The sequence below is a fragment of the Phalacrocorax carbo genome, chromosome 24 (assembly GCF_963921805.1).
Source record: "Phalacrocorax carbo chromosome 24, bPhaCar2.1, whole genome shotgun sequence".
Lineage (NCBI taxonomy): Eukaryota > Metazoa > Chordata > Aves > Suliformes > Phalacrocoracidae > Phalacrocorax > Phalacrocorax carbo.
The window spans coordinates 7,301,050-7,327,552 of NC_087536.1; the positions used below are offsets into that span (position 1 = coordinate 7,301,050).

A 26,503-nucleotide genomic window follows, 5' to 3' on the forward strand; every position below is an offset into this window, starting at 1 on the left:
CACGCTGGGAGAAAGTGCTTCGGGGCCAGATGCAGCTCCAGAGAGAAAGCGGGGACTTTCTGAGGGTGCAGCCTCGGGGAGCCCACGCTGTCCTGGGTACCATGGGGAGAGCAGTTCCTACTCCCCAGAGCCACCCCGAGCTTTGGCAGCAGCCTTCCCAAGCAACGCTCCCGCAGGAGCCGTGACCCAAACTGGGCAGCCCACCTCCTTTCAAGGCCACGCTGGAGCGTGGCTAAAAGCCTGTGGCTAAAAGCACGTAGTTAAAAGCCTGGTGAGAGCGAGCCCGTGCCTGCTGCGCGCCGGCGCGTCGTGTCTGCGATGGGCTGGAGGCTGCTCTCTGCTGTGACAGACTGTGGTTTCGGCTGCTCGTGGGGCGGTGACACGGGCCCGGAGTCACACAGGAACGAACACACATGGTTTCAGTAACAGCGTTTGGGCAATCTTCTGCAACATGGAAGGCGGAAAAAAAGCTGTTCTAAAAATGACCCAGGCCATAGGAAATGCTCAGGGTTGATGCAATGTATTTACTTAACAACATTTCAACAGTGTGCAATTGCTTGGGGGGGGAGGAGGGGGATGATCTTCAAATGCACGGCACCAGAGCCTCAAAACTAGAGCCTGGCCTTAAAGTGAAAAAAGGAAGGACCCCCTGATACACCAGCAGCAAGGGGCATGGAGCGGGACGTTGGGGTCATTTGCATCGCCTGGAAACAAGCTAAAGCTGGTGAGTCCCTACACAGGGACCTGCAGCGCTGACCCCAAGGCGGGGTGGAGCACCACCGGCTTTCTGTGGCTAAATCGGCCCGAGCCGGGTAGGGGCCTTCCGGGCGTGGGTGATGGTCTCGGCCGATTGACTGACAAATGACTGACTGATGCAGCTGTGAGGTTTTCTGGGTGACCAGGCAGCACCTGCAAGCCCGGGCCATGAGTAATTGCCCTTGGCTTTAAAACGAGGAGCAGCTTCCCTCCGGGCACCACACGGGAGGTTCAGGAAGGTGCCAAGGACCCTGAGACTGTCACGAAGGGGAAGAGTGACTCACGCTGCTTTCGATGGTCTGCGCAGTCAAAACACCAATTATTAACTCCAGGCTTTATTTTTGCAACTTTCTCAGGTGAGGGGGAACCGCAGGGCTGCACGTGCCCAGGTGCTGCGGCACATGAGTAACCGCTTACGGATTTCACTGCTGGCTCACCAGACACCCACCCGCTGCGAGGGTGTCTGCCGTGTTTTGGGGTGTTGGGACGGTGGGCGCTTGTCCTTACCGAGCGGCACGGCTGTTAGTGCCGCGGTGTTTTTGTAGGGTCCGGGCCGGAGCTCATCCTCCCCGGCTCCCTCCCTGCCCGCAGTGCTGGCTCTGGGCTCCGCGAGTCTGCGTGCGCGAGCAGAGGTCCGGGTGCGTCCTCAGGCTGCTGTGACGACGCGTAAGCACTCACGAACTGCCACTCATGGGGGGAAAACTCACAGGCGTGGTTGGGTTGGCAGGACCTGGACCTGAACGGCAAAGAAAAGCGGCGGTGATCGGTCCGAGGCCGATGGAGAAAGTGGGTGCTTCACCTTCTAAGCCACGCTCTGCTCTCGCTTGCTGGCTTGTATTTGCTGCCGTGTCTGACGTTACACGCCATGACAAGGCCACAGGAGCGGGGAAAGGCTTTGTGAGGCGGCAACGATGCCCCACGTGGTTTGGAAGCCCCGGGACTCGGTGCGGATGCGAGGGCTGACTGTAGAGCAGGACCACCGAAGCGTGCCTACCCTTGGAAACTTCTCTTGCGTGAGAATCCGCTTGCTATTTTGAGCATCCCGAGCGCAGGCGCTGCTCACCAGGCTGCGGCCGTGACTCTCGCCCCAGGCGGGGTCTCGGTCAGGGTCGCGGGTCCCGGGGGGGCAGTTGCACGTGGCGGGGATGCAGCCGTCCCCAGGGACCCCGGCGGCCGAGGGGCAGCGCGCAGGACGGGCCTGGGAAACGCTTTGCCGAAGCGTCCCGGCGACAGGGCGGCTGTTTGGAGGACGCTGATGTACCGAGCCGTTTTGTGTCGGGTCTGGGTGGGGTTTGCCGGGAGGGACCCGAGCCCGGGGCCGGGCGGCCGCCGGAGGAGCTCCCCCGCCCCGCGGCGGGGGCGCAAAGCTCAGGACGGGGATGGGGCTGGCCCCGGGACCCCCGAAGGAGCCGCCCGGGGGCGCGGACCGTGGGGGGAGGAGGGGGACACACACGCAGGGACACCCACCGCCCCACGGAACCGCCCGAGGGCGCGGACCGAGGCGGGCCCGGTGCCGCTGCAGGTGCGTGGGGGGGGACCCCCGCCGGACCCCCGCAGCCGCCCGCGCGCCCGGCGCCCCGCACTCACATCCGGGGCCGGGTTTGCTAATGGCAGACGTAATTAACCCGGAAAAAAGCGACGGCGGAGCCAGGGGCACACCCCCTCCGCCGCCCGGCCCTCCTCCGCCGCTCGGCGTGCGCCGGCCCGAGCCCCCAGCCCGCCCCGCCGGCCATGCGCGGGGGGCGCAGCCCACGGACGCCGCGGGGTGAGTGCGGGGGGCCGCGCGTGTCCGCGGAGCCGCCGCGGGCAGCGCTCCCCCTCGGGCGCTCCTTGGAGGATCCCGCGGGGAGCGCCGGGGACCCCTCGCTGCCCCGTCCCCGCCCGCGGCGGGGGGTCGCCCGGCAGGTCGTTCCCCCGCCCCGAGAAGGGGCGGCCGGAGGCGTCGGAGCCCCCCGGGGCCGGGGGCGGCTGGGTCGGGGGGCACCGGCCGGGGGGCCGGCCCCGGGGTGGAGCAGCCTCCGCGGGGCCGGGGGTGCGGGAGCAGCTCCCGTCGGAGCGGCTGGGAGCGCCGGCGGCTCGGCCGGCGGGAAGGGGCTCCCCGCAGCCCCCCGGGGTCTGCAGCCGTGCGAGCCGCTTGTGCAGGGCAGAGCCTGCAGCGGGGGGCTGCGGGCAGCGGGGGGCTGCGGGCAGCGGGGGGCTGCGGGCAGCGGGGGGCTGCGGGCAGCGGGGGGCGGCGCAGGGCCGGGGGGCTGCGGGCAGCGGGGGGCGGCGCGGGGCCGGGGGGCTGCCGGTTTGGGAAGGGGGTCCCCGTGAGGGGATCTGGGGGTGCTGCACGCTTAGATCTCGGGGTCCGTGGGATTGGTAGCAAACGCGCGGGGATGAGCGTGAGTTGGGGTCTGCAGCTGTTCGGAGCGCGTTCCCCTGGCTGTTTTGCTGTGCCGAGGTGAAGAAATGTGTCCATGCTGCTCCCAGCCTGCCTTTCAACAGGTTAATTATTTCATTAAGGCAAATGTCTGGAATTAGCAGGAGTTAGTTGCCGGGCTCTGCCCGCACCATCTGTCTCATGTGTCAGCCGCCGGATAGACGTCGGCAGGGCAAACTCTGGAAACTCCTTTGCAAGGCCAGGTAAAAGGAAGTTAGTGCTGCAACCGCTGCGGCTCGCAGCCATCGCCCCGCGCAGCCGGGGCCGTCTCGGAGCTGCGCGGGGGCAGCGGGCATCGCAGCTCGGAGCCCTCGTGAAAGGGGGGTGGTCGCCCCGCGCCCCAGGCGGCACCGGGGCAGCTCGGACAGGCGGGTGTGAGGGAGGAGGAGGATGCTGTGGCTGCCTGCAGGTGCCATGGGCCGTGCTGCGGAGCGAGGTGCTGAGCGGCTGCCTCCGGCCAGCCCTGATGCAATGCTCTGAAAGTCAGATCTCCCGTTGCTTTGGCTTTTTCTGCTGCGGGCTCCCGTGGGCTGCGCGAGTGCCAGGAGCAGGGCACGGGCAGCCATGACGGTGCGGTGAAGCGCTGCCGTCCCGGGGGTGCTTCCTGGAAAGTCTGGCTGTGCGGCCGCACACGCGGCCTTTGAGCCAGCAGTGACCGCAGAGGGGGGCTTGGCTGCCGTTTGGACGGTGCCCTGCGCCTTCTGCATCCTCCTGGGAAGCGCTTACCTGTATCGCGGGAGGCAGGTGAGAGGGTATTTTTGCTGTAAACCTATAGCCCAATTCCTCTGTCATCTCGTTAACAGAGCCAGAAAAGGGTTGTCCTTCTTGGTGGGATATTATGAGGCTGAAAAAGCTCGGAAGTCAGTTGCTTCAGTGGTGGGGAAGAGCCCTGGAAGCCTCCGCTGAGCTTTACTACAAAATGGCATAACTTCACATAAAGGGGATCTGGTAATGAGATCCCGAGGGCCTGGTTCGGTGCGATGCTCGGGAAGTTCAAGTGGTCGTTGGAAGGCAGATGAGCCTCCGTGAACTGGGCGCGGGCATCGTCTGTAAATTGCAGCTTCCTGTGCCCAGTGCCGGTGTGATGTCCATCATGTTCCCAGAAGGGGTGTCCTCGGAAGCGCCTCCTCGCTGCGAGGCCTTCAGGGACTCACCCGCACTTCTAAACGGTGCTGATTTTCTGTGAGGTCCGTCTCACCTTCAGGTCCCCTTATCTTCCCCCTCAGATTTCATCTTCTGTCCTTCCTACAGCAAACGCAAGTTTGGGTCGTATATTAAAAAAAAATTAGGACTTTGAGTTTACAAAGTGCCATATAGATAGTAGATGTTAGTGCAAACTGGGTATTTTCTGGCCCTCCCAGAGTTCCTGGTCAGGGGGACCAAATACCCACATGCTGGTGGAGCTGGAGATTCTGCTTTTATCCTTTTCCTATGGAAATGTGCAATTCTCAGTGGCTGCAAAGAGACAGACAGTGTGTTCTGCAGGCAGTGAGATGTGAGGGAGCAGGGAGCGTGGCTGGCTGCGGGGAGCACGGTCTGGAGGGCACAGTTTGGAGCAGTTATAATCTCTTCTGTCCAAAGGTTTTTGCATATCCAAGGGCAATCCGAGGTCAGCTCACACAGAAGAGTTGAGCTGGTGTGTTGGCTTTCAGCCAAGCCTATATCAATTAGTGTTGGATGGGGGGAATGTAGGGAGCCCCAGGGGGTGTCCCGTGGGTCTGGCAGCGCAGCCCCGAGGGGCTGCCGGTGGCACACCTCGGCTCGTTCTCATCTCTCCCATAAGCAGAAATCTCTGGACTTTTATTAGCAGCAGGAGGAAGAGGTGATTAATGAGGCCTGGTCTGAACGTGTTGGTAGGGTTGAAGGCACTTGGCAATCTGCTTTCTGTGTGCTTCCCCCCACCCACAAAAATAACCCCACAAAAAAAGCGGTAGAATGTGAAGTGCCCACGTAACCCTTGCATCAGGGCAAATGTGTTGTTTTAAAACAATCTCTTCTACCAAAGCAGTATGATTTCCCTCTTAGCAAAGCCCTGGCACCCATCTCTGAGACGCTGGTGATAAACTCTGAGATCCTAATGACAGGGTGACTTGTTTTCTGCCACCTCTACCTTTGCAGCTGCACCACAGCTCTTGCACAACACTTGCCTCTCAGGGCCCCACTCCACTGCAGCTATGCAGCTCAAAAATAGTATTTCCTCCTTTTCTGCATGAGATCTTTTATTTGTGCAGCCTCCCTTGTGGCACCTGTGCGAGTCACCCCTCTTCTACCTGACAAACCACACCAGGTTCAGCTCGCATCCTTTCGGTTACCGCTGCCTCCATCCCCTCCTGTCCACTCTAAGCCATGATAAGGGGCCTCTGCGTGGGCAGAGGGATGTGCCCTGCCTGCCCACGGCTCTCGGTGCTGCTTTCACTCCCCACGTGGGGCTGGAAGTGGTGGTGCAGAGAGCCAGTGTGCCAGGGCAGCCGGCTCCCCGTGCCGTGGCTCTGCAGCCGGCTCTGCTGTGCAAGGTGGGTGGCAGCTGCCGCCAAATTAAAGCGGCGGCAACGTGCGCCCACTCCCGCTGACTCAAAGCGGCTGCTGCTCCTGTGGGGTGACCGAGAATGATGCTCGGGCTCCCCTGCATCTTGTTCCCACGGGGGACACAAGCAAAGACAATTTACAGGCACCGTGGCCGCCGTGCTCTCCGGTCTGGCTGCTCTGGGCCATCGTGCCCCGTGCCCGTGTTGTGGCAGGCTCGGCGCGGCGTTTCTCCCTGCTTCTGCAGAGGGGGTTTGTGCTGCAGCTGCCCGGGCGGTGGGTGCTGCAGCCCAGCTCTGCTCCTCTGCAGCCGCTGTGGCCGAGGTGAGCTCGGAGAGGACCTCCTGGTCGCCCTGGCTTGGGGGCAGCGCCGGGGAGGGTCCGTGCCCACGGCAGACCTGGTGACACGGCTTGGCCCCGCGGCGATGGGTCATTGTTTTTCCTGCTGACTCGGCATCCTGGCTGCACAGATTTTCTGCTGGAGTTGCAGATTGTTTTCCATTTCCTGGGAGTGTGCTCCGGCTCTCTCTCGTGTGCAGTCTGCTCCGGGATTACTTTTCATTACGGTTCCCAGGGACCTGGTGTCTTCACGTCAAATCCTTTGTGGCTGCTTTGTCCTCTCTCGGTGGGCTGAGCTGTGGCACGGGGCTGCTGAGCTCTCAGAGGGCAGCTCGGTGGGATGCGACCGCCACTGTGACGGGCGGTTCGGGGCCCAGGGCTGTCGCTTGGCATCGGTCTGTCGCTGCCCCGGGACATCCCGGTGGCTGTGGTGCCACTCTGTGCCATGAGCGGCCTCGGAGCCGGGCTGGTGAGCATTTGTTCAGCAGCATGCGGTGATTGAGTCCATCTGCAGCTTCCAGGGTTCCAAAGTCCTGCAGTTCCTCGCTGAGCTATCGTGGTCCCGCTCGCCGGTGTGGTCTGCCCTGCACCCGGGGCCGGCACGCTGGCACCCCTTCTCGTCACAAAGGTGTGCTGGGTGATGTTTGGCAGCTTCCCCACGGTGCGAACACGTGGCAGTAGCCATTTGACTTTGCTTTGTGCGTGTTAAGCCGTGGGCTGTGGGGGTGTGGGAGAGGCAGCAGGAGGTTTGGGTGCATTGGGAGACTGGACCTGCAGGGAGCTTGGGCGGTGGCCGTGGGACATGGAGCGGGGGGGAGCTGGACGAGGGGCGAAGATCTGGACGCTCCACCAAGCGTTGTGTGGTTTCACACCTTTTGAGCTCCCTGGTCATGGTGGGGCTGGTGGCTCTCTGGGACGGGGAACAATGCGCACCTCCATGGGGAGGAATACGTTTATGCAAACGCCTAATTTTTCAGTGAGGGAGGCAGCTAAAGTGCTAGTTTGGGTCAGCCTTAGCAGGTTGTCTCTTCCCTCTCCCTCTTGCAAGCTCGGATGGGGCCTGAGCGACTGCGCTGGCATCCCGGCACATTGGCACTCATGGGTCGAGATGGCTGTAGGTGCAGGAGCACCCACCTCTCCCTGCCTGTCCCTCCTCCGCAGGGTGATGCGAGAAGGAGCCCGGCATGCCGTACTTGGACCGACAGAACCGTATCTGCGGGTTCCTGGACATTGAAGAAAATGAGACCTGCGGCAAGTTCCTGCGGAGGTATTTCATCCTGGACACCCAGGCCAACTGCCTCCTGTGGTACATGGACAACCCTCAGGTACGCTCCCACGCTGCTCCCAGCTTCGTGCCGGGCATGTCTGTGCAAGCTGCGAGCGAGTCTTTAGCTGCGTCTTGGGCTCGCTGCTGGGCTGCCCTGGCAGAGGCCTCTCCTCCGGGTCCCCGAAGGAGGATGGCATCTGCTGCACCAGTTGCCTGTTGGGGTCTCCTGTGGCTGGCTGTGGCCACGACCCAGCTCCAGCAGAGCTGCTGTGGTTTCCAGGGCTGACCCAGCAGCAGCTTACGGCACCAGGAGCCACTGGTACCTTGGCACAGCATTTCTATAGGCTCCTCCAGTGTGAGGTGTTACATCCCCCTTGTGTCTTAGCGCAGAGACAGTGATAACAAGAAGGAGAAGAGGTTATCCTAGAAATACTTGTCATCTTGGAAGTGGTGTCATGCAGCAAAAGCACTTAGACCAGGAGCCGAGTGGCTGGGGGAGGTGGAGCCTGTGCATGTCACGTCCGACGTCTCTGGGAGCTGCCCCAGTGCTTGTGGCCGTCCTCAAAAGAGCAAGAGCCAAAGCTGAGCTCTAGGAAGACCCTCCTGGAAGCCCCACTTGTTTGGGTGCTTGAGCACTGCTGGTAGGCTGGCGAGGCACCTGCCTTCTTGAAGAGCATCTCTAAGCAGATTCAGCATTGCCTTGTTTAAAGGGGAAGGGGAAGCGCGCGGCCGCCCGCCCGCAGCCTCCTGCCCGGTGTAGCACAAACTCCTGCTCTCTGGGCTCTGCGAGGTGGGAGTCGGAGCCCGCCTTGCACGTGAGGTGCCGGGGCACGGGGCGGTGAGAGGGGCAGGCAGTTCTGAGTGGGACCCAGGAGGGCACGGCGCTCGGGTGCAGCACAGCGTGGCCGGTCCCAGCTGCTCGTGGGGTGCGAGACGAACCAGGTGCACAGAAGGGAAGCGGCCGAGGCCAGTAGTGTGGCTGTTGCTTTTGCTGCCTGACCCCAATGACACTAAATGACAGCCTCACTCGCCTCTTTTGCATTCTCCGTATCGTTTAACTCGCATTGCTCATTAAATGTTTTGCAGAACCTGGCCATCGGAGCGGGTGCTGTCGGATCTTTGCAGCTGACCTATATCTCCAAGGTAATGTCGGGGTGGGGCAGAGGGAAAATGAATGCTCCCTGTCGTCCCCTCATCCTGCAGCTTTCCCGGGAGAGGCGATGGCTCACCCTGGCAGCACCCGAGGCGAGGTCCTGGTCCTGCCCAAGCCTGTGCCGTCCTCCCTGGGACGGGAGCCTGAGTGGGTCTGTGGGAAGGGGAGCGGCGTCCCCGCAGCGCGGCCGGTTCGCCTTCGCCCACGGGCTGGCGTGGGACAGGCTGTGAGGTTGGGGTGCGGGAGGAAGAGGAACTGCTCTGCCATGAGGAAGGACGCGGGGCAGCCGGGGCTGTGCAGGGGCGGGAGCACGGTGTGAGCTGGGCGCGGAGCTGGCGGTCGGCTCGGTGTCGCTGCTCCAGCACCGGACCCAGCCAGGGTTTGTGCTCGTACCGCAGTGCCCCTCTCGCTTTGGCACCCGGTCCCCCTAACCCCGGCGCGGTGCCTCCCGCGGCAGCCCAAGGTCTGCGGGGTTGCTCATCAGACCCAGTGGAGGTGGGGAGGTGGAGGCGGCACCGAGGTCCCTCTCGCGATGCGTTCGGGGACACCGGGAGCTCTCCCCTGTGCTTAGAGGGCAGCGCCCCGAAGGATGAGACCTTCTAGAAGCTCGGTCTTCTGTGTGTCTTAATGGCATTATCCGGCTTCCACGGGAAGGTGAAAATAGTGCAATAAATGACAACTGTTGCAGGGCTGGTGACTGGAACGCGTGGAGACGTGGCTGCGATCACGGCCGTGGAAAGCTGAGCAGCCGGGATCCTTTTCCCGCGAGCTGCCCCTCGGCCGCTGCCGCCGGGGGAGCGGGGGCTCGTGGCTGCCGCGCCGGGCTCGGCTCCGTGCTGGAGCCGGATAAAGAATTGGACAGATCTCTCTGTTCCTGCTGAGTCATGATTTATAAATTAAGCACAGATGAAGCAACGCCAGGAGGTTGAGCCTTCCCCATTTCAGAAAGAGCCTCGCTTATAAATTATATACATTTTAGTCTAAACGAAAATTGCTGTAGGACAGCATTTGGTCACAAACTGCAGGATTGGGTTATGCCAGTGGCTTTAACTACCAACTGTAAATATGCCAGAAAAATGGAGGTTTGCTTGAGAAAACATATTTAAAGCATTATAGACTGGCTCCTAAGGAGGAAGCCTGTCAGAATAAATACTCCATGAATGCTGTGCTTGGAGCCCCAGGGAGTATTATTCTTATATAAATGATTCCTACTCTTTAGGGAGAAACCACTGCTATTTTCCCTCAATTTTCTTAATTGCTGACAAGAGCGACTGTGTTAGTCCAGCAGAAACTCATATTTTCAAGGCCTTTGAAAGCTTTCCGTTCTTTGCTTTACAGTGCAGCCAGCGCCGGGGGGGACAGCGGGAGATGAAAGCCCCGTCTCCGCGCTGACCTTCCCCTGGGACGGCACGTTCGCCGCCGCATGTGCTCTGCGTTACATCCGATCCGGGCCAGTTCCCGAGAGCCCTGGGCTCGCTCCACGCGTGCCGTCCGCGCCAGCGTCCCGAGGGCCACGCTGCCCGCCAGCCCAGCACCCGCGCTGCCGGGGTCCTGCCCTCGGGCTCCCGTGGCGGCACGCAGCGTGCTAATTGCGCCCTGCCCACCGGCCGCGTTAATTTTCCCCTGACTCGAGCTGGCCGGCTCCCCTCGTTTGCCGACGGGGTAACTGCAGCGCTGGGGAGGGCCGACGGTGCCTCCCCGCAGGCGGGAGCGGCTGCTGCGTGCAGCGAGACGAGGCTGCAGCCTGCGGCGTGCCAGCGGCCGGGCGCTCGCGCTTCGGCCCCGCGCACACGCTGCAGCGGCGCCGCTGGTTTGGGGCTCGGATGAACCCATAGTGTGGACTGGGTTGGAGCCTGGGGGGCACTGGCTCCCCCTCCGGCACGGGCGTGGGGAGGGACGCCTCCAGCTCTCGTGCATGCCGTTAGCGGGCACTATTAACTTTAAATTTTTCTTTAATTTGCTCTGTTGCAGGTTAGCATCGCCACACCGAAACAGAAGCCAAAAACTCCGTTCTGCTTTGGTGAGTGAGGGGGACCCCGGGCCCCGGCGGGGCTCTGCTGGGAAGGACACCCCACCCCGGGAGGCTGCGTTTCGGTGCCTCCGCTGCGAGCCCTCCCGTCCGCTGCCGGGACCTGCCTGCAGCATCCCTGTGGTCGGGGAGGGAAGGGGGTGCCGCCAGCGCCTGGCACGTGGCGACAGAGGGCCACAGGGCCCCGGCCCCGTGCAGCGGCCTTGTCGCTGTGATCCCCCCCTCCTCGTGCGAGATGCACGGGCAGAGCCTGGTGAGGGAGGCAGGGCCCTGTGGGCCCCCCCGTGACGGTGCCCTGCATGGCACCATGGCTTTCGCTGTGCTCCTGAATCCTTTCCTTGTGCCCCGTTGTATTGCACAATGTAGTGCAGCACAGGGTTGGCGTTTTTTTTTTCCTCTTTAATGGCAGCATAAGCTTCTGCTCCTGTTGGTGCAAGGAAGGGGTGTTTCTTGTCCAGTCCCCCCCCAAATGGCCTCAGCCTGACCCACGCTGCCTCAGTGCCTTGTGCGGGAGCCAAACTCAGGTTTAAAGCAACAGAAACGACAGTACAAGCACATACTTGTCCCAGGGGATCGGTGCTGCCTTTGCAATACTTCGCGGTGAGGGACGTAGCCCAAGACAAAGACCAGAGCGCACGGCACGTCCCCGCGCGGGGACGGGGCTGCTCCGGGGAGTCCCGGTGTGGCAGAGCCCACGGTGCAAGGCTCGTGGGAGTTTCAGCAAGATCTTGTGCAGTTAAAAATATCTCCGACTTCTGGTGCAGAAATCTTCCCAGAGCTTCCTCTGACCCGTCCGGCTGCCGGCCAGGAGGCAGCGCTCGCTGGGGAGTCTGCGGGGAGCCTGTCCCCGAGCAGCTTCCCAGACCCCGCGTGGGGTTTGCACCAACGTTTCGGATGAGAGTTAAAACCCAGATGCTGAGAGAAGGAAGTCCCAAGGGGCCATCAAACGCCCTGTGCGAGGGGGTAACTTCAGCCCTGGATTAAGTCCTAATTTGGGCCATGCCACAGCCTTGGTTTAAGCCTGGCTTCGGTCCTGCTCTCCCTAAGCTCTGTTCTAGGGATCCAGCTGCCACATCCCTGCTCCATGCCCAAGCGCTGGCCCCGCGGCCGCTTTTGCATGCGAGAGGTTGCGAGACTGATACCTGCAAATCGCTCTGGGACTGGGAGTTGAGAGATGCTGTCGTGCTGATTTATTGTTTAATTTGTTTTAATCATGCCAAGCACTGAATGGGGTTCCCTAACTCTTCTTTTCATTCCCTTCTTTGATAGTTATCAATGCTTTATCTCAGCGCTATTTCTTACAAGCCAGCGACCAGAAGGACCTGCAGGACTGGGTGGAGGCGCTGAACCGGGCCAGTAAGATCACGGTAGGTTGCGTTATGCTCGTCTCTGGTGTTGCTGTGTCCTGCCCTGATGGGCCACTTGATAAATGCTGGGAAGAGCTGCGCTTTTCCTCCTTGCTGTGCTCTCCATGTGCCCCCCAGCCCCACCTGAGGAGCAGTGGTGGTGGTGGCCGGGCTGTCCCCAGCCCGGGAGCGGGTCTGTGCCAAACTTGCCAGGCTTTCTTCGGGGTTAGTGCCGAGGCTGTGCTGGGGAAGGATGGAAGCGCAGCTCTGGGCTGGTGGCTGCAGTGACTTGTCCTCGTGCTCTTTCTCTGGTGCATCGCTGTTCTGCTGTTCAGCGAAGCAGCCGTACTATGGGGCTGTAGCTCCCGAAACCCCCTCGTTCCAGGGGAGCGTGCCCTGGTCCCCCGGACGGCCCCGCGAGACCGGGGCTCTGACACGGACGCCCGGGGCTGTGTGGGTTCTGCCAGGGCGCGGGGACGGGCTGGTTTGGGTCTGAGGGCGAAGCGCTCCGAGCAGGGGAGGGCTGTGCCGGCGGCGCAGCCTTCTGGAGCGCGGGCTGGAGGGCTTCGCCGTGGCCCTTTGCGAGGCCAGAGCTGCGCGGTGACCCCTCTCAGGGGTCTGGCTTCAGACGGGAGATGCTCCCTCCACCATCCCCAAGGGTCCCACTGGTCGGGATTTACTTTGCTGCTGTTCGCTTGTGCATCTTCGCGCTCCGGGCCCAGGCGCCGTGGGGGACGGCGCTTGCCCCCCGGGGAAGGTCGTGCGGGATCTGTCCCCATCCCCGCCTGCTCCAGGGACGTTTCCCTCCTGTCGGTGGGGATACCCGTAACCGACTCCTCGCTGTGGCTGTCAAAGGGCGTCTTTCTTGTGCTTCAATCATTTATTTACTCAATTTTTATTCTTCCCGGAATGCCGGGTCTTGTGATGAGGCATAGCGAATGCGTGTGCTGCAGGGCATCGCAGGGCGGGCTGTGCCTGGATCCGGAAGAGTTTGTCTGCCATCTCCTCTCGTTTACTGTTGTGCTCATATAACCGAAAATTAATGCTCAGTGAGCCGGTAACTCGCGGAGTCTGTGTTCCTCAGCTGCCCGGTGCTCCCGGCCGCGAGGGATGATGCTGTGCTCCCTCTCCCGTGCAGCAGGAGTAGGAGCACCGTCTGCACGCCGTGTGTTGGCTCAGCTGGCAGCGCCCATCTGCTGGGACTCCTGGGCTAAGTGTTTGCAGGACCTGGGATGCGGGGGATCCCTGCGAAAGGGTCCGGGGCGCTGCAGGCTTCTGCGTACCTGGCATTAGCAGTATTGCCAATGTGTAATGCTAGCAGGGTTTTACTAGATCATGCACTGATGCGTGTTGTTCGTGGTTTGTAAGCTATAAGAAAAAATCACAGCAAACAGTTTAGGATTGGGGCCTATCAAATAACTTTTTCCTTTGAGTTTTTTGTTTGAAATCACTGGAGTGCATTTAGTCCCTGTGGGAAACTCATCTACAAGACCAGACCTGGCTTGTGTTTTCTTTTTTTGTCTGCAAATACATTAGATGCGACAACCGCTGCGCCTGAAGCCGCCCAGCCGGTGGCACGGGCTCTGGCTTGTGCCGTCTCTCTTATGGGTTCAGGTGATTTGGGCTACAAAAACCCCACCTTCAGGCCATGGTTTAGGAGGCCTGGGGGTGTTGGGTTGACGGTTGGACTTGATGATCTTGGAGGTCTTTTCCAACCTTAATGATTCGATGATTCTACCTCCAAAGGTGGGTAGGAGGCGTAACCGGCGCCTGCCAACGACACTTGTCTAGGTGTGCCACGGGGGTAGTTCCCCCCGGGGTAGCTGCCTGCAGGCAGCCTGCGTGGCTCATCCGCCAGGCTGGCTGAGGTGGGAGCTGGTGTGATGGTAGGAAGAGACGCATCTTCTGTTTCTGCAATAAACTGTGGTGATTTTCATAGCTTGATGTTGGCCAGCCCTTCCCGACTCTGGCTGTGTCCCGGCTGGCCGACCGGCTCATCCAGCCCTGCAGGGAGGAGTTCTCACAGGCCGGCTGGGAAACACAGGGCTGCCGGGATGCAGGCGCCACTGCGCCACGTGGGAAATCCCTGTCCCCGCTCTCCAGCTTCCCCATGGTCTCTGTCTGCAACTGGGTTTCCTTGGGCTGCTCCGAGTTTCAGTGGCTTCGTCGCCTTGGCCTGGGCAGAGAGGCACAGAAGGGCATGGGGAGGCGTTTTGGCGTTTGGTGGGGTTTGGACCTTTCCCAGCCTCTGGCCTTTGAGGGTCTCCCTCTTCCCCTGGGCTCTGCGGGGCGCCTCACACCAAGCACGCTCACGATCGCGGCGTGTTCGGTGCACGCTGCCGCCGGCCGTGCCGCTCGCTGCAGTGGGTCGGGAAGGATGGGGCAGCGTTTCGGGTATTGCTCCTGGTGCAGAGATCCAGGTTCAGCTTCCGCTTCTCACGGAGACTTCTCCTCTGCTCTTGGCACATCGGTTCCTGTGTTTCCTCACGCTGCACGCTGTCCTTGTAGCCGGGGCCTTGGCGGCTGGAGGCGTGGGGCGTGCTGCGGGCTCGCGTGACCGTGGCGAGGGACTCCGCTCAGTTCTGCAGGAGGAGGCTCAAGCTGGCAGCAGCGCTGCCCCTTGCCGGGTGCTGAGCGGCACCTTCCCCCTCGCAGAGAGGTGCAGCTCCGTCCCCCTGCGCCGCTCTCTGCACACGCAATGTCCCTGCATCTGTGTTGCAAAACGGTTTCCTCTGGCTGCGCAGCCCGTGCGTCTCCCCAGCCTCGCCGTGCACCCGCCTCGTGCTCGCCGGTGCTGCCAGGGCTGGCGGCTGGTGCGTGCCGGTGCCTGCGGTGCTGGCGCTCTGCACGGCCTGTGCGGCGCAGGCGTGCGGGACCCTGCCACGGCCTGGCCCCTCGCTCTCACGGCAGCGGCGTTTCCAAAGGAGGAAGCGATGGAGCCTGAACTTGCCTGCTAACCGCCCCCCCAAGCCCTGCCTGCTCCCCCCCCCAAGCCCTGCCTGCTCCCCCCCCCAAGCCCTGCCTGCTCCCCCCCCCAAGCCCTGCCTGCTCCCCCCCCCAAGCCCTGCCTGCTCCCCCCCCAAGCCCTGCCTGCTAACCGCCCCCCCAAGCCCTGCCTGCTCCCCCCCCCAAGCCCTGCCTGCTCCCCCCCCCCAAGCCCTGCCTGCTCCCCCCACCAAGCCCTGCCTACTCACTCCCCCCCCCCCAGCCCTGCCTGCTCCCCCCCTCAAGCCCTGCCTGCTCCCCCCCACCCAGCGCTGCCTGCCCCATCAGCCGAGCCTGGCTGTTGGAGAGCTCTGTGCAGGCAGTGTTGGCCCTAGGGTGTCCAGGATCTTGCCCTGGGCCTTTCCTCCTCTCCTGCCAGACCTCTCATACCTGCGGGTTTGTGAGGTCTTAGCACAGACCTCTGCCCCCCCAGACTTAAGCCAGGTCTTAGCCTAAACACGAGTCCAGCCACCTGCCTCGGGGGGGACTTTAGAGCAGCTGAGAGCTCTGCTCTGCTCAGCCAGCAGCCGATGCATGCTGTGGTTTGCACGGAGAGGACCGCGTGTTGATCCCTGTGCACCTCGGGGTGGAAGGCAGGAGGTGGGGTTGGAGCCAGAGACCCCCATCAACGGCATTGGAGAAGTGGAAGTACAGGCTCGGGAGGAAAAAGTTGGAAACCCGCCTTTCTGTCCAGAGCCAGGTGCTGCGGGGAAGGAGCTGGGAGGGGGAAAGGGAGGGTGCCGGGGCTGGGAGCCAGGTCCCCGTGGTGCAGCCCCTGCCCGGGGACGCGGGGCCCCTTGCAGCAGAGACACAACCTGCCCGGCCACGCGTCGGTGCGGGACGCGCAGGCGTTGGGTGTGTGAGATAGCGCCCGGCCGCCCGCTGCGCCCCTGCGACGTGCTGCAGCTCAGCCTCGTTAGGCGGATGAAAGCTCATCATTAAGCCTAGCTGTAAGTAGAGCGGAGACAATTAAAGGAGCAAGTGTCCCACAAACGCGCCGGGCTGCAGAGGTGAGTCGCAGACTCCTGTGGGGTGATGCCGAATTATTCACCACCTCTCATCTCCCATGTGGGCACCTCCTGCAAACCGCCTGGGTGGGGCCCACACCCTCCTTAATTGGGGTGGCTTGTTCATTTATTATTTTTCAAAGGGACGTTGATGCGTTTTGGCTGGGAGGGCAGAGACGATGGTGCCCGGTGCAGGCGTGGGGCTGCCCAGCATGGTCACGCCTGCGCCCTTCACCCCTTTTCTTTCCCCCGTAGGTGCCAAAGGGCGGCAGCGTCCCACCGGCCACAGAGATTGCGAAACCTCCAGTGGTACCCCAGGCCCAGGAGAGGAAGCCCCAGGTGGCCTACAAAACCGAGATCATCGCGGGGGTGGTGGTCCACACGCCCATCTCCATCAACCAGGTGAGCTGGCAGGATCTGTGCGCCGTCCCAGATCCTGGGGGTAAAACCCCTGTGCTATCAGCGCCCCGCCTTGGTCTCTCTGTTCCCCGGGTTTGGAGAGCAGCTTCTAATGGGGATAAGCAGAAAAGGTGCAGCTTTCTCCATGCACAGCTGGGCGAGGGCATTCCCACCACACCCCGCTTTGATGTCCCCACACCTCGCTGCCGGGGGCCCGTCGGTGCTTGAGCCGGGCTTTGAGGGGTCCCTGCCCGCTGGGTTTTGTGTCTGGCTCCTGCTGCTGTCGCTGCCCAGCGAGGCTGTGCTGCCTTCCGAGGGTGGCTGGGTCTGCAAGTCACTTGTTGCAAATGATACTCAGATTTCTGCCTTAGGAAGGGAGAGCGCAGGGAAAGCGTTATTATTCCTTTAGCATCCTGCCGCGCCCCGCCGGCATTGAGCAGCGCAAGGGTTGGAGAAATACTGTAAATGCACAGCGGCGATGGGCTCCGTCGTTCTCTAACACCATGTCGGAGCAGCAGAGCTGGCGGACATGGGTCCCCCGGCGTGGGGCTGGGCTGGAGTGGTCTGGGGGAGCTCCGGGGGTCTAGGGGAGGTCCAGCTGTGGGGCTGGAGGCAGTTGCTGGTTTGGGCTGTTGGGGAGGCTGGTTTGCACTTACATTTCTGAAACCAGCTTGGTGCCTGCAAACCCTTCCCACTCAGGGGTGTATTAATAGCTGCACTTGGCACCCTGTAGCACCTCTCCTTTGTCTCGCTCTGAAGTGTGATGAGATGAGGGGGCGTGAGGAGGCGGAAGCGATGAATCTGCTTGGCTTCTTGGCCATCCCGCACCATCCACCCGCCCATCCTGGGTCCAAATCCCCCACCGAGGTGCCCGGCGCAGAGGCACCCCGTGTTGCTGCCCCCATCAAAGCAGCCAAAGGGGCTGAGCCGTCCCGGAGGCGGTGGCTGGCACCGCTTGCCGTGGCTCTGCACCCCCTTCCCTCGGCACGTGGCCGCCAGTGTCTCCCACCTTTGGGCGCCCGTCCCGCTCTGGGTCTCGCTTCAGCTCTTATCAGTAGCAGCACTAAAAATAGAGCAGAGAATTAGATCATTGCAGCGTTTTCTTGCCGGCAGGCGTTTTTAACGCTTTCCTGGCCGCAGGGTTTGTCAGGGAGCAGGCTGCAGGGGTGCGTGGGGCCGGGGCTGGGCTAGCAGCTTGTCCCCTCCCGGTGCCACTGCCCTGCGGGATGCTGCCAGACCCTCGGCCCGTGCGTGGGGTGGGGAAGGGCAGGGAAGGCTGTGCCTCCCCCCTGCTTCCCTGTGTGCTGTGCAGCCGGGCTACCTGCTTGCAAACAAGTGGCAGCAGCCAGCCCTGTGACTCCTTTTTCGTTTCAGTGAGTTAAAGCTGCTCTTTTCTCCTGACTTTTGGGTCTGCCTCCCTCTCCTCCCCTGCCACCACCTCCGAGAGCTGTGAGCTCCATCCTCGGCCCTCACCCAACTTCTTTCTTTCACAGAGGGGTTTTTTTAGAGGTGGTGAATGAGCTGCTGTACTATTTTCCATGGTCTTGGTGCTTGCCCCGTGTGAAAAAGCTATTCCTCCCCTGCAGCTTCCTGGGCGCGTCTGCGGTTTCCTGGCACAGCCCTGGCTGGCCGGTGCTGCCCCACAGCGGGCTCTGGGACTGTGCGGGGGAGCCCCGCGCTCCAGCTGCACCCCCAGACCGGCCAGCAGCATCACCCCGGCCCCTGGGTGTAACGCTCGCCATTGCAGCAGCATCCCCGCCTCTGCTTTTGGGCACGTACATCTGTAACGCGCGGCAGAGCCGGCGCAGCCCAGGCGAGGGGAGCGGGGGGTTTCCCCTTCCCAGCCGGGCTGAGGCTCGGCTCTGCCGCTCTCCCGAGGTGCCAGGCGGCAGTTCGGGGCCAGCCAAATGGCTGCTTGTCTCTGTCCTGGAGAAACCAAAGCAACCTCTCGAAGGTGCTGGAAGGAGCAGCGCGGGCAGGTCGCTGGTTAACCGCACCAGCAGTCGCACCGGCACGGGTGCCATATAAGGCTGGCGGTGGCGAGAGCCACCCCGGCTGCCATGGCAATTCTCAAACCTCAGCGCGGAGCTGGAGGAAGGGGTTGGAGGGATGGGGGAAGGAGATGAGCACAGATGTTTCTTCTCAACCATCCTCTGCGCTGCCGAGGGGGAAGGGAGGTGCCGCCGGGGGAGGGGGTGGCACAGGGGAGAGGGGTTGAGGTTGGCAGCGGGACAGGGTCCGGCCCTTGGGATGCACTGGGAAGTGCTCAGGGTGAGCCAGGGGATGGGTGCTGGATGCTTGGGCACGTGCACAGCCCATCCGTGCTCACAGCAGCAAGCCTTGTGCTTGGGCAGAGACAGCTCGGGGCCGGGGAAGTGTGAGTTTTCTACCTGAACTCTAAACATCAGAGTTTCTTTTGGGAGAATTTGGCTGTGAAAATGTGGAGTGGAGACTGTACGGCTTTCCTGAGCAGTTCGTTCCCAGAATATACTGCCTTCTCCAGCTGGAAAGCGTCCCTGCTTTCTGACTTGGGTTTGTCTGGCTCCAGCTTCCAGCTGGTGGTTTTTGTTCTGCCTCCCTCTGCGAGATGAAAGGACTCCTCGTACCTTGTGTTTGCCCGAGAAGGTTTGTGGTGCAGCAGAGTCACCTCTCGGTGCTTGATAAGCCAGCCAGATGAGGTCCTTTAACCCCCTGCTGCAAGGGGTTTTCTTCAGCTCTCAAATTGCTTCTGTGGCTTTTCTGTAGCCTTTCCAATCTCTTAACATTGCTTTTAACACGTGGGCGCCAAAAGAGTGAATAGTACTCAGGCAGCCGCCTGAAAAGCTGCGTGCAACAAGATAAAATCAGCTCTCTGCTCTGGTTCGTTCCCCTGCTCTTGTCCAGGCACTGCAGTTAGCCCTTGGCATGCAGCGCTGTGCTCAGGGCCTGCTTCGGGTTGCTTTTCCCTCCAGCTCAGGTGTCCTGCCTTCTAGTAGGGAATTGCCCTCCGTGCCCTCTCTGTGCTCCCCCGTAACTCTGTGCTGTCTGGTTGCAGAATGGGGGGGACGGAGGGGAGGGCAGCGACGTGGCCGCCCACCCACTGCTGCGGCGCTCCCAGAGCTACATCCCCACCTCGGCTGCCAAGCCGCCCACCGGGCCCCCCGTCCTCAAGAGCGGCTACTGCGTGAAGCAGGGGAACGTGGTGAGTGCGGGGGTTCCCTGCGCCGCGGGCGGCTGGCGCTGGGCTGGCCGCTCCCCGTGGGTTGGGGATGCTCCGGGGATGCTCCGGACGCCGGACCGCGACAGCGCGGGGAGAGCGCCGGAGCCCAGCACCGAGCGGTTTCCTCCTCTCTTTTCCAGAGGAAGAGCTGGAAGCGCCGGTACTTTGTTCTGGATGAATTTTCCATCAGTTACTACAAGTGCGAGCAGGTGAGCGGCCCTGCCTGGGACCGGCTGCGCCCAAGCAGAGGTCTGGGGCTGCTGCGCTTCGTGGGGAGGTGGGGGGCTCCGTGGGAAGCACATCGCAGCGCTGCCAGCCCCGGGGGCCAGCCAGGCCCATCACCGTCTCCTCTTGTCTCCGCAGGACAAGGAGCCCTTGCGTTCGATTCTCCTGAAGGATGTCTGCAAGACCCACGAGTGCCTGGTCAAGTCTGGGTAATGCTCCCGTCCGCGTTTCCCTGGGCTGCAGCTCCTGCCATAGCCCTGGTCGTGCTGGGGCCGGGGCAGCTGCCGGGAGCTCCGGCCGCTGGCGGGAAGCAGCTCCCCGAGGAGCTGAGCCGGAGGTGGGCAGGAAGGAAACTCAGCTCCCTCCTTCGGGGATCCCAGAGGGCCCCAAACAGCGGCTGCGAGCCGGGGCCGGGCTGAGCTGTGCTGCCGCTCACTTTTCTTTTACAACCCAAACGTCGCCTCTTTGTTTTGCTTTTAAGAAATTTCTTCCCCTTCAGCTCCGTGAGCAGGTCAGGAAAACGTAGCTGGATGCAGGGTATTGTCCATCCTCGGTTCTGCTGGTGCTGATAGCCATCTCTGTGGGGCAGGCGTGTTCCTACAGCTCTCTTATCTCCGTAGCTTAAGGAATATGGGGCCCTGCACAGTAAATAGCATCGTGTGACAGAAGAACAAAGGTGCTCATAAAGCTGCCGAAAGCCGTGTATAGGCGTTTCCTTAAACTAGGGCAGGTGGCTACACAGTGTCTTGGGAACAACGATTTTATCAGCGTTTGCTGCAATAAAAAGTAACTTGAAGACCTGCAATAGAAAATTAACTAAGAAAACAAACCTCTTTTAGCTAAAGTAAAAATATTTTTAAATTAGTTCATCTTTGAATTTTTATTCTTAATAAGTAATAGAAAGTTCACATGTAAAATGAACTGTAAATGAGATGGGTTACGGGTCTAGGGAGGGCCGGGGGTTTGCCTGCAGGCGGCAGAAGTTAGAGCGTGTTTGTAGCTGAAGGTCTCTGGGGATCTGGAGTCGCCTTCTCAAAATCCAGGCGAGATCCAAGGTTTGCCTTCAATATGTTCCCCAGCGCGCTCTAGAGATAAGAGTAAATATGGTTTGGGGTTTTTTTCCATCCATGATGACTTCTGGGTAGTGACAGCCTCCTTCTCGCTGTTTCTAGTGACCTCCTGATGCGGGACAACCTCTTCGAAATCATAACGAGCTCCAGAACCTTCTACATCCAGGTGAGGCAGCCGAGGAGGGTTTTGCTGTTCCGCGCAGTAAGTTCAGCTCTCGGCAGCTCGTGCAAGCCACGCTCCTGTGAACAGGCTCTTCCCAGCAGCGAACACAAGCAGATGGGTTTGTAGCGGCTTCACCCGGCGTGGGGGCACGGGCGTCGAGGGAGAACTGCCAGGCGGTTTCACTTCTCCCCTTGGACTTATTTATAATGGTGGCTATTTGTGTGAGCAGGAAAAAGCAGAGACAAAAGCACAGGGCGATCCCATGAGCATCCCGAGGGTGCGGGGCTGTGTCTGCACCTCCCCTGTCCTGCAGATTTGGCTCTGCGTGGGGAGGGGTATTAAGTCAACCTCCCCGTCGCTGGCTGAGCTGGACAGGGGGAGGCAGCGGGTGGGGGATGCTGTGCACGGTGCTCTGGGCATTGCAACACCCCATGGCACTCGGGAACCCCCGAGGAGCAGCCAGCGTGCCGTGCCGTGCCAGGCAGTGGGTGCGCATCCCCGTGTGCGTGGGCAAAAGCCCCAGACCCCGCTGCCCAGAGAGCACAGCCGCGGGCGGGCTCGTGGCAGGATGCGGACCCCGAGGCCCTGCCAGCGCAGGGACAGGGTTGGTAACACCCTGACAGTGTTTTTTCCCTTAAATGCTTTATCTACTCTCGATATTAAAATGCTGCAATGTGGAGAGTGGCTCCCCTTCTGCGGGGGGAAAATGGCGTGGTGCAGTGATTTCTGAGCAAGCATAAACTAGGAGCAGATATACTGGGAACCGTGGTAGCCTGTCCGTCTGCGTGTCCACGCTTTGCTGCGGTGGGGATCAACTCTGGCTGCATGTGGGGCTCGCAGAAGGCAAAGGCTCATTTGGGCTGGTGTGTTTTGCAGGCAGACAGCCCTGAGGACATGTACAGCTGGATCCGAGTAATCACAGGGGCAGTCCAGGCCCTGAAAACCCGCCCGAGGGTAGGTCATGTCCTTTCTGCTTCATATTTAATGTCAAATGAAGATCGTGCCAATGTACAAGATATTTATTTAGTGGCTTGTGTAAGCACTCAGCCCATTTCCAGGGTGAGATCCCTGCCCTCTCTGGGTTTTTATGCCAGTCACTGGAAAAGTTTCCTTGAAAAAGATTCAAAAGTGAGATTCAGTCATCGAACTGGACCTGCCTGAACCCTGCTCTGCTCCAAGGCACGAGCAAGAGCCTCGCGGGTGGCAAAGGGCCATTGAATTCAGACTTTCGCTTTGCTTAGGGTTTTTTTCCCTTTCTGCAGAGCGTGTAAAGGGCCTGGGCCTGGTTCCCAGGGCTTCGCACATTGCTCGCAGCGGTTGCACACACAAAATCCCAACCCCAGCCTGAGCTCACTCTGCATCTGTCCTTGCAGGAGATGTCCTTCATGAGATCCATCTCCATGGTCAAGCCTGGGGGCTCCGCAGCCCCCTCCCAGCAGCGACAGGCGGCGGAGGAGAGGAGGGCACTGGGCAAAGCCCCCTCCACCTCCTCCTGGCAGCCCTGGACGCCGGTGCCGCAGGCGGAGGGGAAGCAGCCGGCGCCGGAGGAGGCACCCACGCTGCTGAGAGACTCGGTGTTCATGCCGGCCTTCACGGAGCGCGACGCCGGAGCCGTGCCGGGCAAGCGCGTGCGGCACAAGTCGGAGCCGCAGCATCTCAAGGAGAAGCCGTTTGCCTTTGACCTGGACGATGAAAGCATCCGGACCTCGGACGTCTGACCAGGCGCCGAGCCACCCCCCGGCTCCGTGCACTGCCTCCCCGGCTGCCGGGGGTCCCCACGGGGTGGTTCGGGGCGCGCGGCGGCGGGCCTGAGGTGGCTGGACCCCACGCATCCGCTCAGCGTCTCGGACTGAGCTCACCCCGTCGTCTCGGCAGGGGTGAGGCGCCCCTTCCCTCCACCGCTGCTCCTCCCTGTGATACAGGGTCCGGCTGGACCCGTGTCCCGGCGTCCCGCTCTGCCGGGGAGCGGGGCCCCTCCGTGCTCCTGCCTGGGCTTTGCCCCGGGCGCAGCGCAGGTGGCCCCGTGTTTCGGAAGCTGCCTCCGGGCAGGGTGACCCGCCATCGCTCGCTGCGCGGGCTGGGAAGCGCCGGTCCCCAGCACGGCCTGGCACGGGGGCATCCATCCTCTTCTGCTACTGCATAATTTCCCCCAAAACCCAAGCCTGGAGGAAGCAGCAGGAGGTCTCAGAGCCATGAAGGGGAGCGTGGCCTTTCTTATGTTTGGAAAAACATTTTTCTCCCCTTTTGTGCTGCTCAGCCTTCCCTGGGCAGAGCCGGGGAGATGCCAGCCCGCCGCTGCCTGCGCAAGGGACATGCTGCAACTTCCCATTTTAATAACTTTTTCCCTAGGATATCAGCTCTTTACTCTGCCTGAGCAGTGATCTATCAACAAATATTTTAATTAGGCCTTATATATCTGTGGCCACTGTTAAACCCTGGCACTGGCAGGCTCCTGGCTCAGCCCCTCCGAAAGGCTTATTGGTACGTCGGAGCGTGAGCCTGGGCAGGCGGCTGGTGCGACGGTGACTCCCAAGGACGGGGGGGGATCCCCAGGTACGCTGCCGGTCTTGCACTGCGTCCATCGGGGCACCAGAGAGCCGTGCTCTGGTGGTGAAGTGCTTTTAGCAAAAAGGAACAAAAGCCAGACGTTTAAATGAAACTTGGGAAGACTTGTCCAACCAACTCGCTTTGCTGCCTGCCTTGAAATGAAAACAAGCAGAAGTTTTTAGAGCAACGTGAATTCACCATTCCCATAACCATTCGGCTCCTGTAGGAGGTGTGATAAAAAGCATGTAGAAAATTTAGGTATTCCCTAGGCAGCGAGATGTCTGATGCCTTCACCCGAGATGCGCATGTAGGACGCGCCTCTCCGTCCCTGCTGTCAGCAGCAGGTTATGTTGGTGTGACTTTGTGAGAGCCGCATCGAGCCGCATCCACGCGTTGGGTGCTGCTTTACCCTTCGTCTGAGGGCTCTCGTTCAGGCCTGGCTTACCCGGACCCAAGCTGGCGGAGTGGGGAGCGTTGGCTGGGGCAGTGTCCGTGCGCCGCAGCCGTTTGGGTCGGAAAGCTTTAGTCCACTATTGCATTAAGCTGAAACGAGCAAGCAGAGGCATCCCTCGCGTTAAGCCGCTGTGGTCCGCGGGCGTCCCCAGCCGTGGCGCCCGTGCGAGCCCTGCGGGCAGGAGGCGGCAGCGCCCTGGCCGGGTGCCGGAGCTCCGGGCGAGGCTGCGGGAGGCGCCGGGGCCGGGGGCTGCGCGGGGCCCTGCTGACGGGCACGTGGCGTCTAAATGCGCTTGCCGTGGCCCAGCTGCTCTGCCCTTCCCGTGTCGGGCACGGGCGCGCTCTTTGCCTTCTCAGATATATCTGCCAGCTGCTGAATCCGGGTGGCTGCTGCGGGAGCTGCATCGCAAGCTTGGCAGCGCACGGCGTGGTCTGGAGTTAACAAGGCTTCCCTTTACTGTGGATTAGTTACTTGTTTGGTTTTTTCCCTTTTTTTTTTTCTTTGTTTCCTTTTTTGTGTCGTTACATGTTCTCTGCTCTGCAAAATCAGCTCGATGTGCTCCCCAGGAGCAAAAACCCTGGTTTGTCCCTGCCCTTTCCAGCTGTTTGGCAGCTGTGCATCAGCCTAGCTCAGGCTCAGCCTGGGATCGAGCAGAGCTGTGTCAGTTGAGCTCCGAGGTATTGGTTAGATGATTCTGTCGTCTTAACAAGAGTAAAATTGCATCTTCCTGTATCAATCCCCTCCTGTGCTGCAGGGCTGCTCCTCCCGCCGCGCTCGGCCGGAGCCCGGGGCAGGGGCAGCTGCGGGTGCCTTGGTGCAGCCGGGGGGTGGTGACGGGGCCTCCCAAATTTGGGGGTAAGAGTGGCTCGAAGCGGGGTTGTGTGGAGATGCTGGAGAATACAGACGATGAAAACGAGTAGGGATTGATGCAAACGGTACAGGGCAAGTGTTAATATGTGTTATTTAATTGTAGAAACCTTGATCATGCTGTTCCTTCTTCTCCTTTTTGCTTTATTTGCACTAGTGTTTGACTTTTTTTTTTTTTTTTAGGCTGACTTGCGATTTGGCTATTGGTTTTTATTTGAAACATGGTGTTTTGAAAATGATTTAATAGTTTGGTAAGCCTGTCAGTAGAGGCACAGCATTTGTGATAGTGCTCTGACCTCATTTCTGGAAAACATCAAATGCAGAGGGATGATGGTTACTTTGTGCAAGGCTTCAAAACCAAGGAGTACCAAAGGGTTTTGTTGCTTGATAATTGCAAACTTTCCTCGGGCTTGGGATGGTAAAGCAGAAGCTTGTTGCACAATTAGGGTTAATTATCCAGGAGGACAAACTACCAGTGGCTCCAGTGCTCTTGCGACACTCCTGTTTCTCATTCCCACCCTCCCGCCATCCCCAGGACAGCGAAAAGGCGCAATGTGAGACTGCAAGGAGTGTGTTTAAAGTCGAGCTGGGCTCCAGCCCTGTCCGTGATGCAGGTGGTGGTCTGGGGAGGAATTTCTTTCCCATCCCCAAGGACCAGGCAGATGCAGCCAGGGCTCGATGGAGCTTTGCAGCGTTGTTTTAAAGCAAACCGGTGTCCCCTCAGCTCTGCGTCTGCCTCGCGGCTGTCCTGCACGGGAGTGAATGCATCCCCCTGTAGATGCTCACTTTTGAAAATGAAGCACGTGCTGTGAGTTCCCTCGCTTTCCTGGGGATGCGCGCAGGTTTGAGGAAGCTTGTGCAGGCAGAGTGGTGTGAGAGATGGGTTTGCTCTTTTCTATGAAAAATTCCAAGTGGTTTTAGCTGTTTCTGCGAGTGCTGGCTCTGGGTTTCAAGTGCTCTTAGGGCCGGGGTGCCTCTCGTGGGTGATGCTCCGTGACTCCCGTGGTGTCGGTTACCTGCTTCCCACCCCTCGCCTGTAAATGCTGTCTGCAGGAGATGGAACGCCTTTTTTTCCCCTGGTGTTTTCAAAGAAGTAAATCCTGGTTGCTTTTCCAGGCAGTTTACATTGTGTATTTTGGGCAATGATTGCCGGGGGGTTGGACGCCATCCTGCCAGGGCAGGGGGTGCGGGGGCTGCTGGCAGGTGTCCCCCATGTGCAAGGGGAGCAGCCATCGTGTGCTGTGGGAGCTTTAGAGATGCTGCACGGAGCTGCCAAAGTCCTGCCTGGTGTCTCTTGTGCCACACTTACGGCTGGAGCCCCTTGGAGGCCCCTGTTGTGGAGCTGCAACCAGCTGGGTGCCCTCCCCGTGGCTCCCTGTGCCCCACGGCTCCCCATGCCCCACGGCACCCCACCGCACACCCCAGCCCCCTGGCCAGCTTCAGTGGGGAAGAGCACCGAGGACAGGGCAAAGGGCCATCGTGGCCTGCTTTGAAAAAGGTTTTGACCTTGTTTCTCACTGCTAGAAAACGAGGGGACAGAGACTAACAGGGCAAGAAGCATCCTGTGCTCCCGGGGCGTGTGTTTGGTAAGGAAAAGAACAGATTGGAGCAGAAACCGTCTGTCTCCAGGCGATGTGCATCCTCCCAGCCCGAGGGGCGAGTTTAATTTTGTTGTTGATGTTAAGACAGCTCCAGCTATTACTTTTCTTGAGCCCTTCCCTGAGTGTGTCCCAATAAAACTCTTGGTTTAAA

At 60.7% G+C, this 26,503-nt stretch overlaps 2 protein-coding genes across 6 annotated transcripts; one reads left to right on the forward strand and one right to left on the reverse strand.

The window, feature by feature from the left end:
• The first annotated feature begins 609 nt into the window (after positions 1-609).
• PLEKHA2 (pleckstrin homology domain containing A2) lies at positions 610-26,503 on the forward strand. Of its 5 annotated transcripts, none has more exons than XM_064472803.1 (12): positions 610-724; positions 7,202-7,365; positions 8,394-8,450; positions 10,432-10,480; positions 11,759-11,856; positions 16,083-16,229; positions 19,261-19,407; positions 19,566-19,634; positions 19,789-19,859; positions 20,823-20,886; positions 21,760-21,837; positions 22,257-26,503. In XM_064472803.1, exons 2-12 carry the CDS (start codon positions 7,225-7,227, stop codon positions 22,599-22,601), a joined length of 1,266 nt encoding a protein of 421 aa, XP_064328873.1. In that variant the 5' UTR covers positions 610-724; positions 7,202-7,224; the 3' UTR covers positions 22,602-26,503. The 5 variants fall into 5 exon arrangements, with proteins under 5 accessions (XP_064328873.1, XP_064328870.1, XP_064328872.1 ...); XM_064472800.1 differs by lacking the exon at positions 610-724 and adding an exon at positions 782-1,112; XM_064472802.1 differs by lacking the exon at positions 610-724 and adding an exon at positions 1,689-1,769.
• On the reverse strand, positions 1,076-3,970 carry LOC135317018 (basic proline-rich protein-like). Its single transcript, XM_064472533.1, has 3 exons — positions 3,905-3,970; positions 1,820-2,953; positions 1,076-1,492 (listed from the first exon to the last, which is right to left on the reverse strand). The coding sequence occupies exons 1-3, from the start codon at positions 3,968-3,970 to the stop codon at positions 1,460-1,462; spliced, it is 1,233 nt and encodes a 410-aa protein (XP_064328603.1). The 3' UTR covers positions 1,076-1,459.

Coding starts and splice junctions, on each gene's coding strand:
- LOC135317018 (XM_064472533.1), bottom strand. CDS start 3,970: ATGACAGAGGAATTGGGCTATAGGTTTACAGCAAAAATACCCTCTCAC. Junction 2,954..3,904: donor ACCTGCCTCCCGCGATACAG/GTAAGCGCTTCC, acceptor CGCTGCCCGCAG/CCCCCCGCTGCCCGCAGCCC. Junction 1,493..1,819: donor AGAGTCACGGCCGCAGCCTG/GTGAGCAGCGCC, acceptor TTTGCCGTTCAG/GTCCAGGTCCTGCCAACCCA.
- PLEKHA2 (XM_064472803.1), top strand. CDS start 7,225: ATGCCGTACTTGGACCGACAGAACCGTATCTGCGGGTTCCTGGACATT. Junction 10,481..11,758: donor AAAAACTCCGTTCTGCTTTG/GTGAGTGAGGGG, acceptor CTTCTTTGATAG/TTATCAATGCTTTATCTCAG. Junction 16,230..19,260: donor CGCCCATCTCCATCAACCAG/GTGAGCTGGCAG, acceptor GTCTGGTTGCAG/AATGGGGGGGACGGAGGGGA.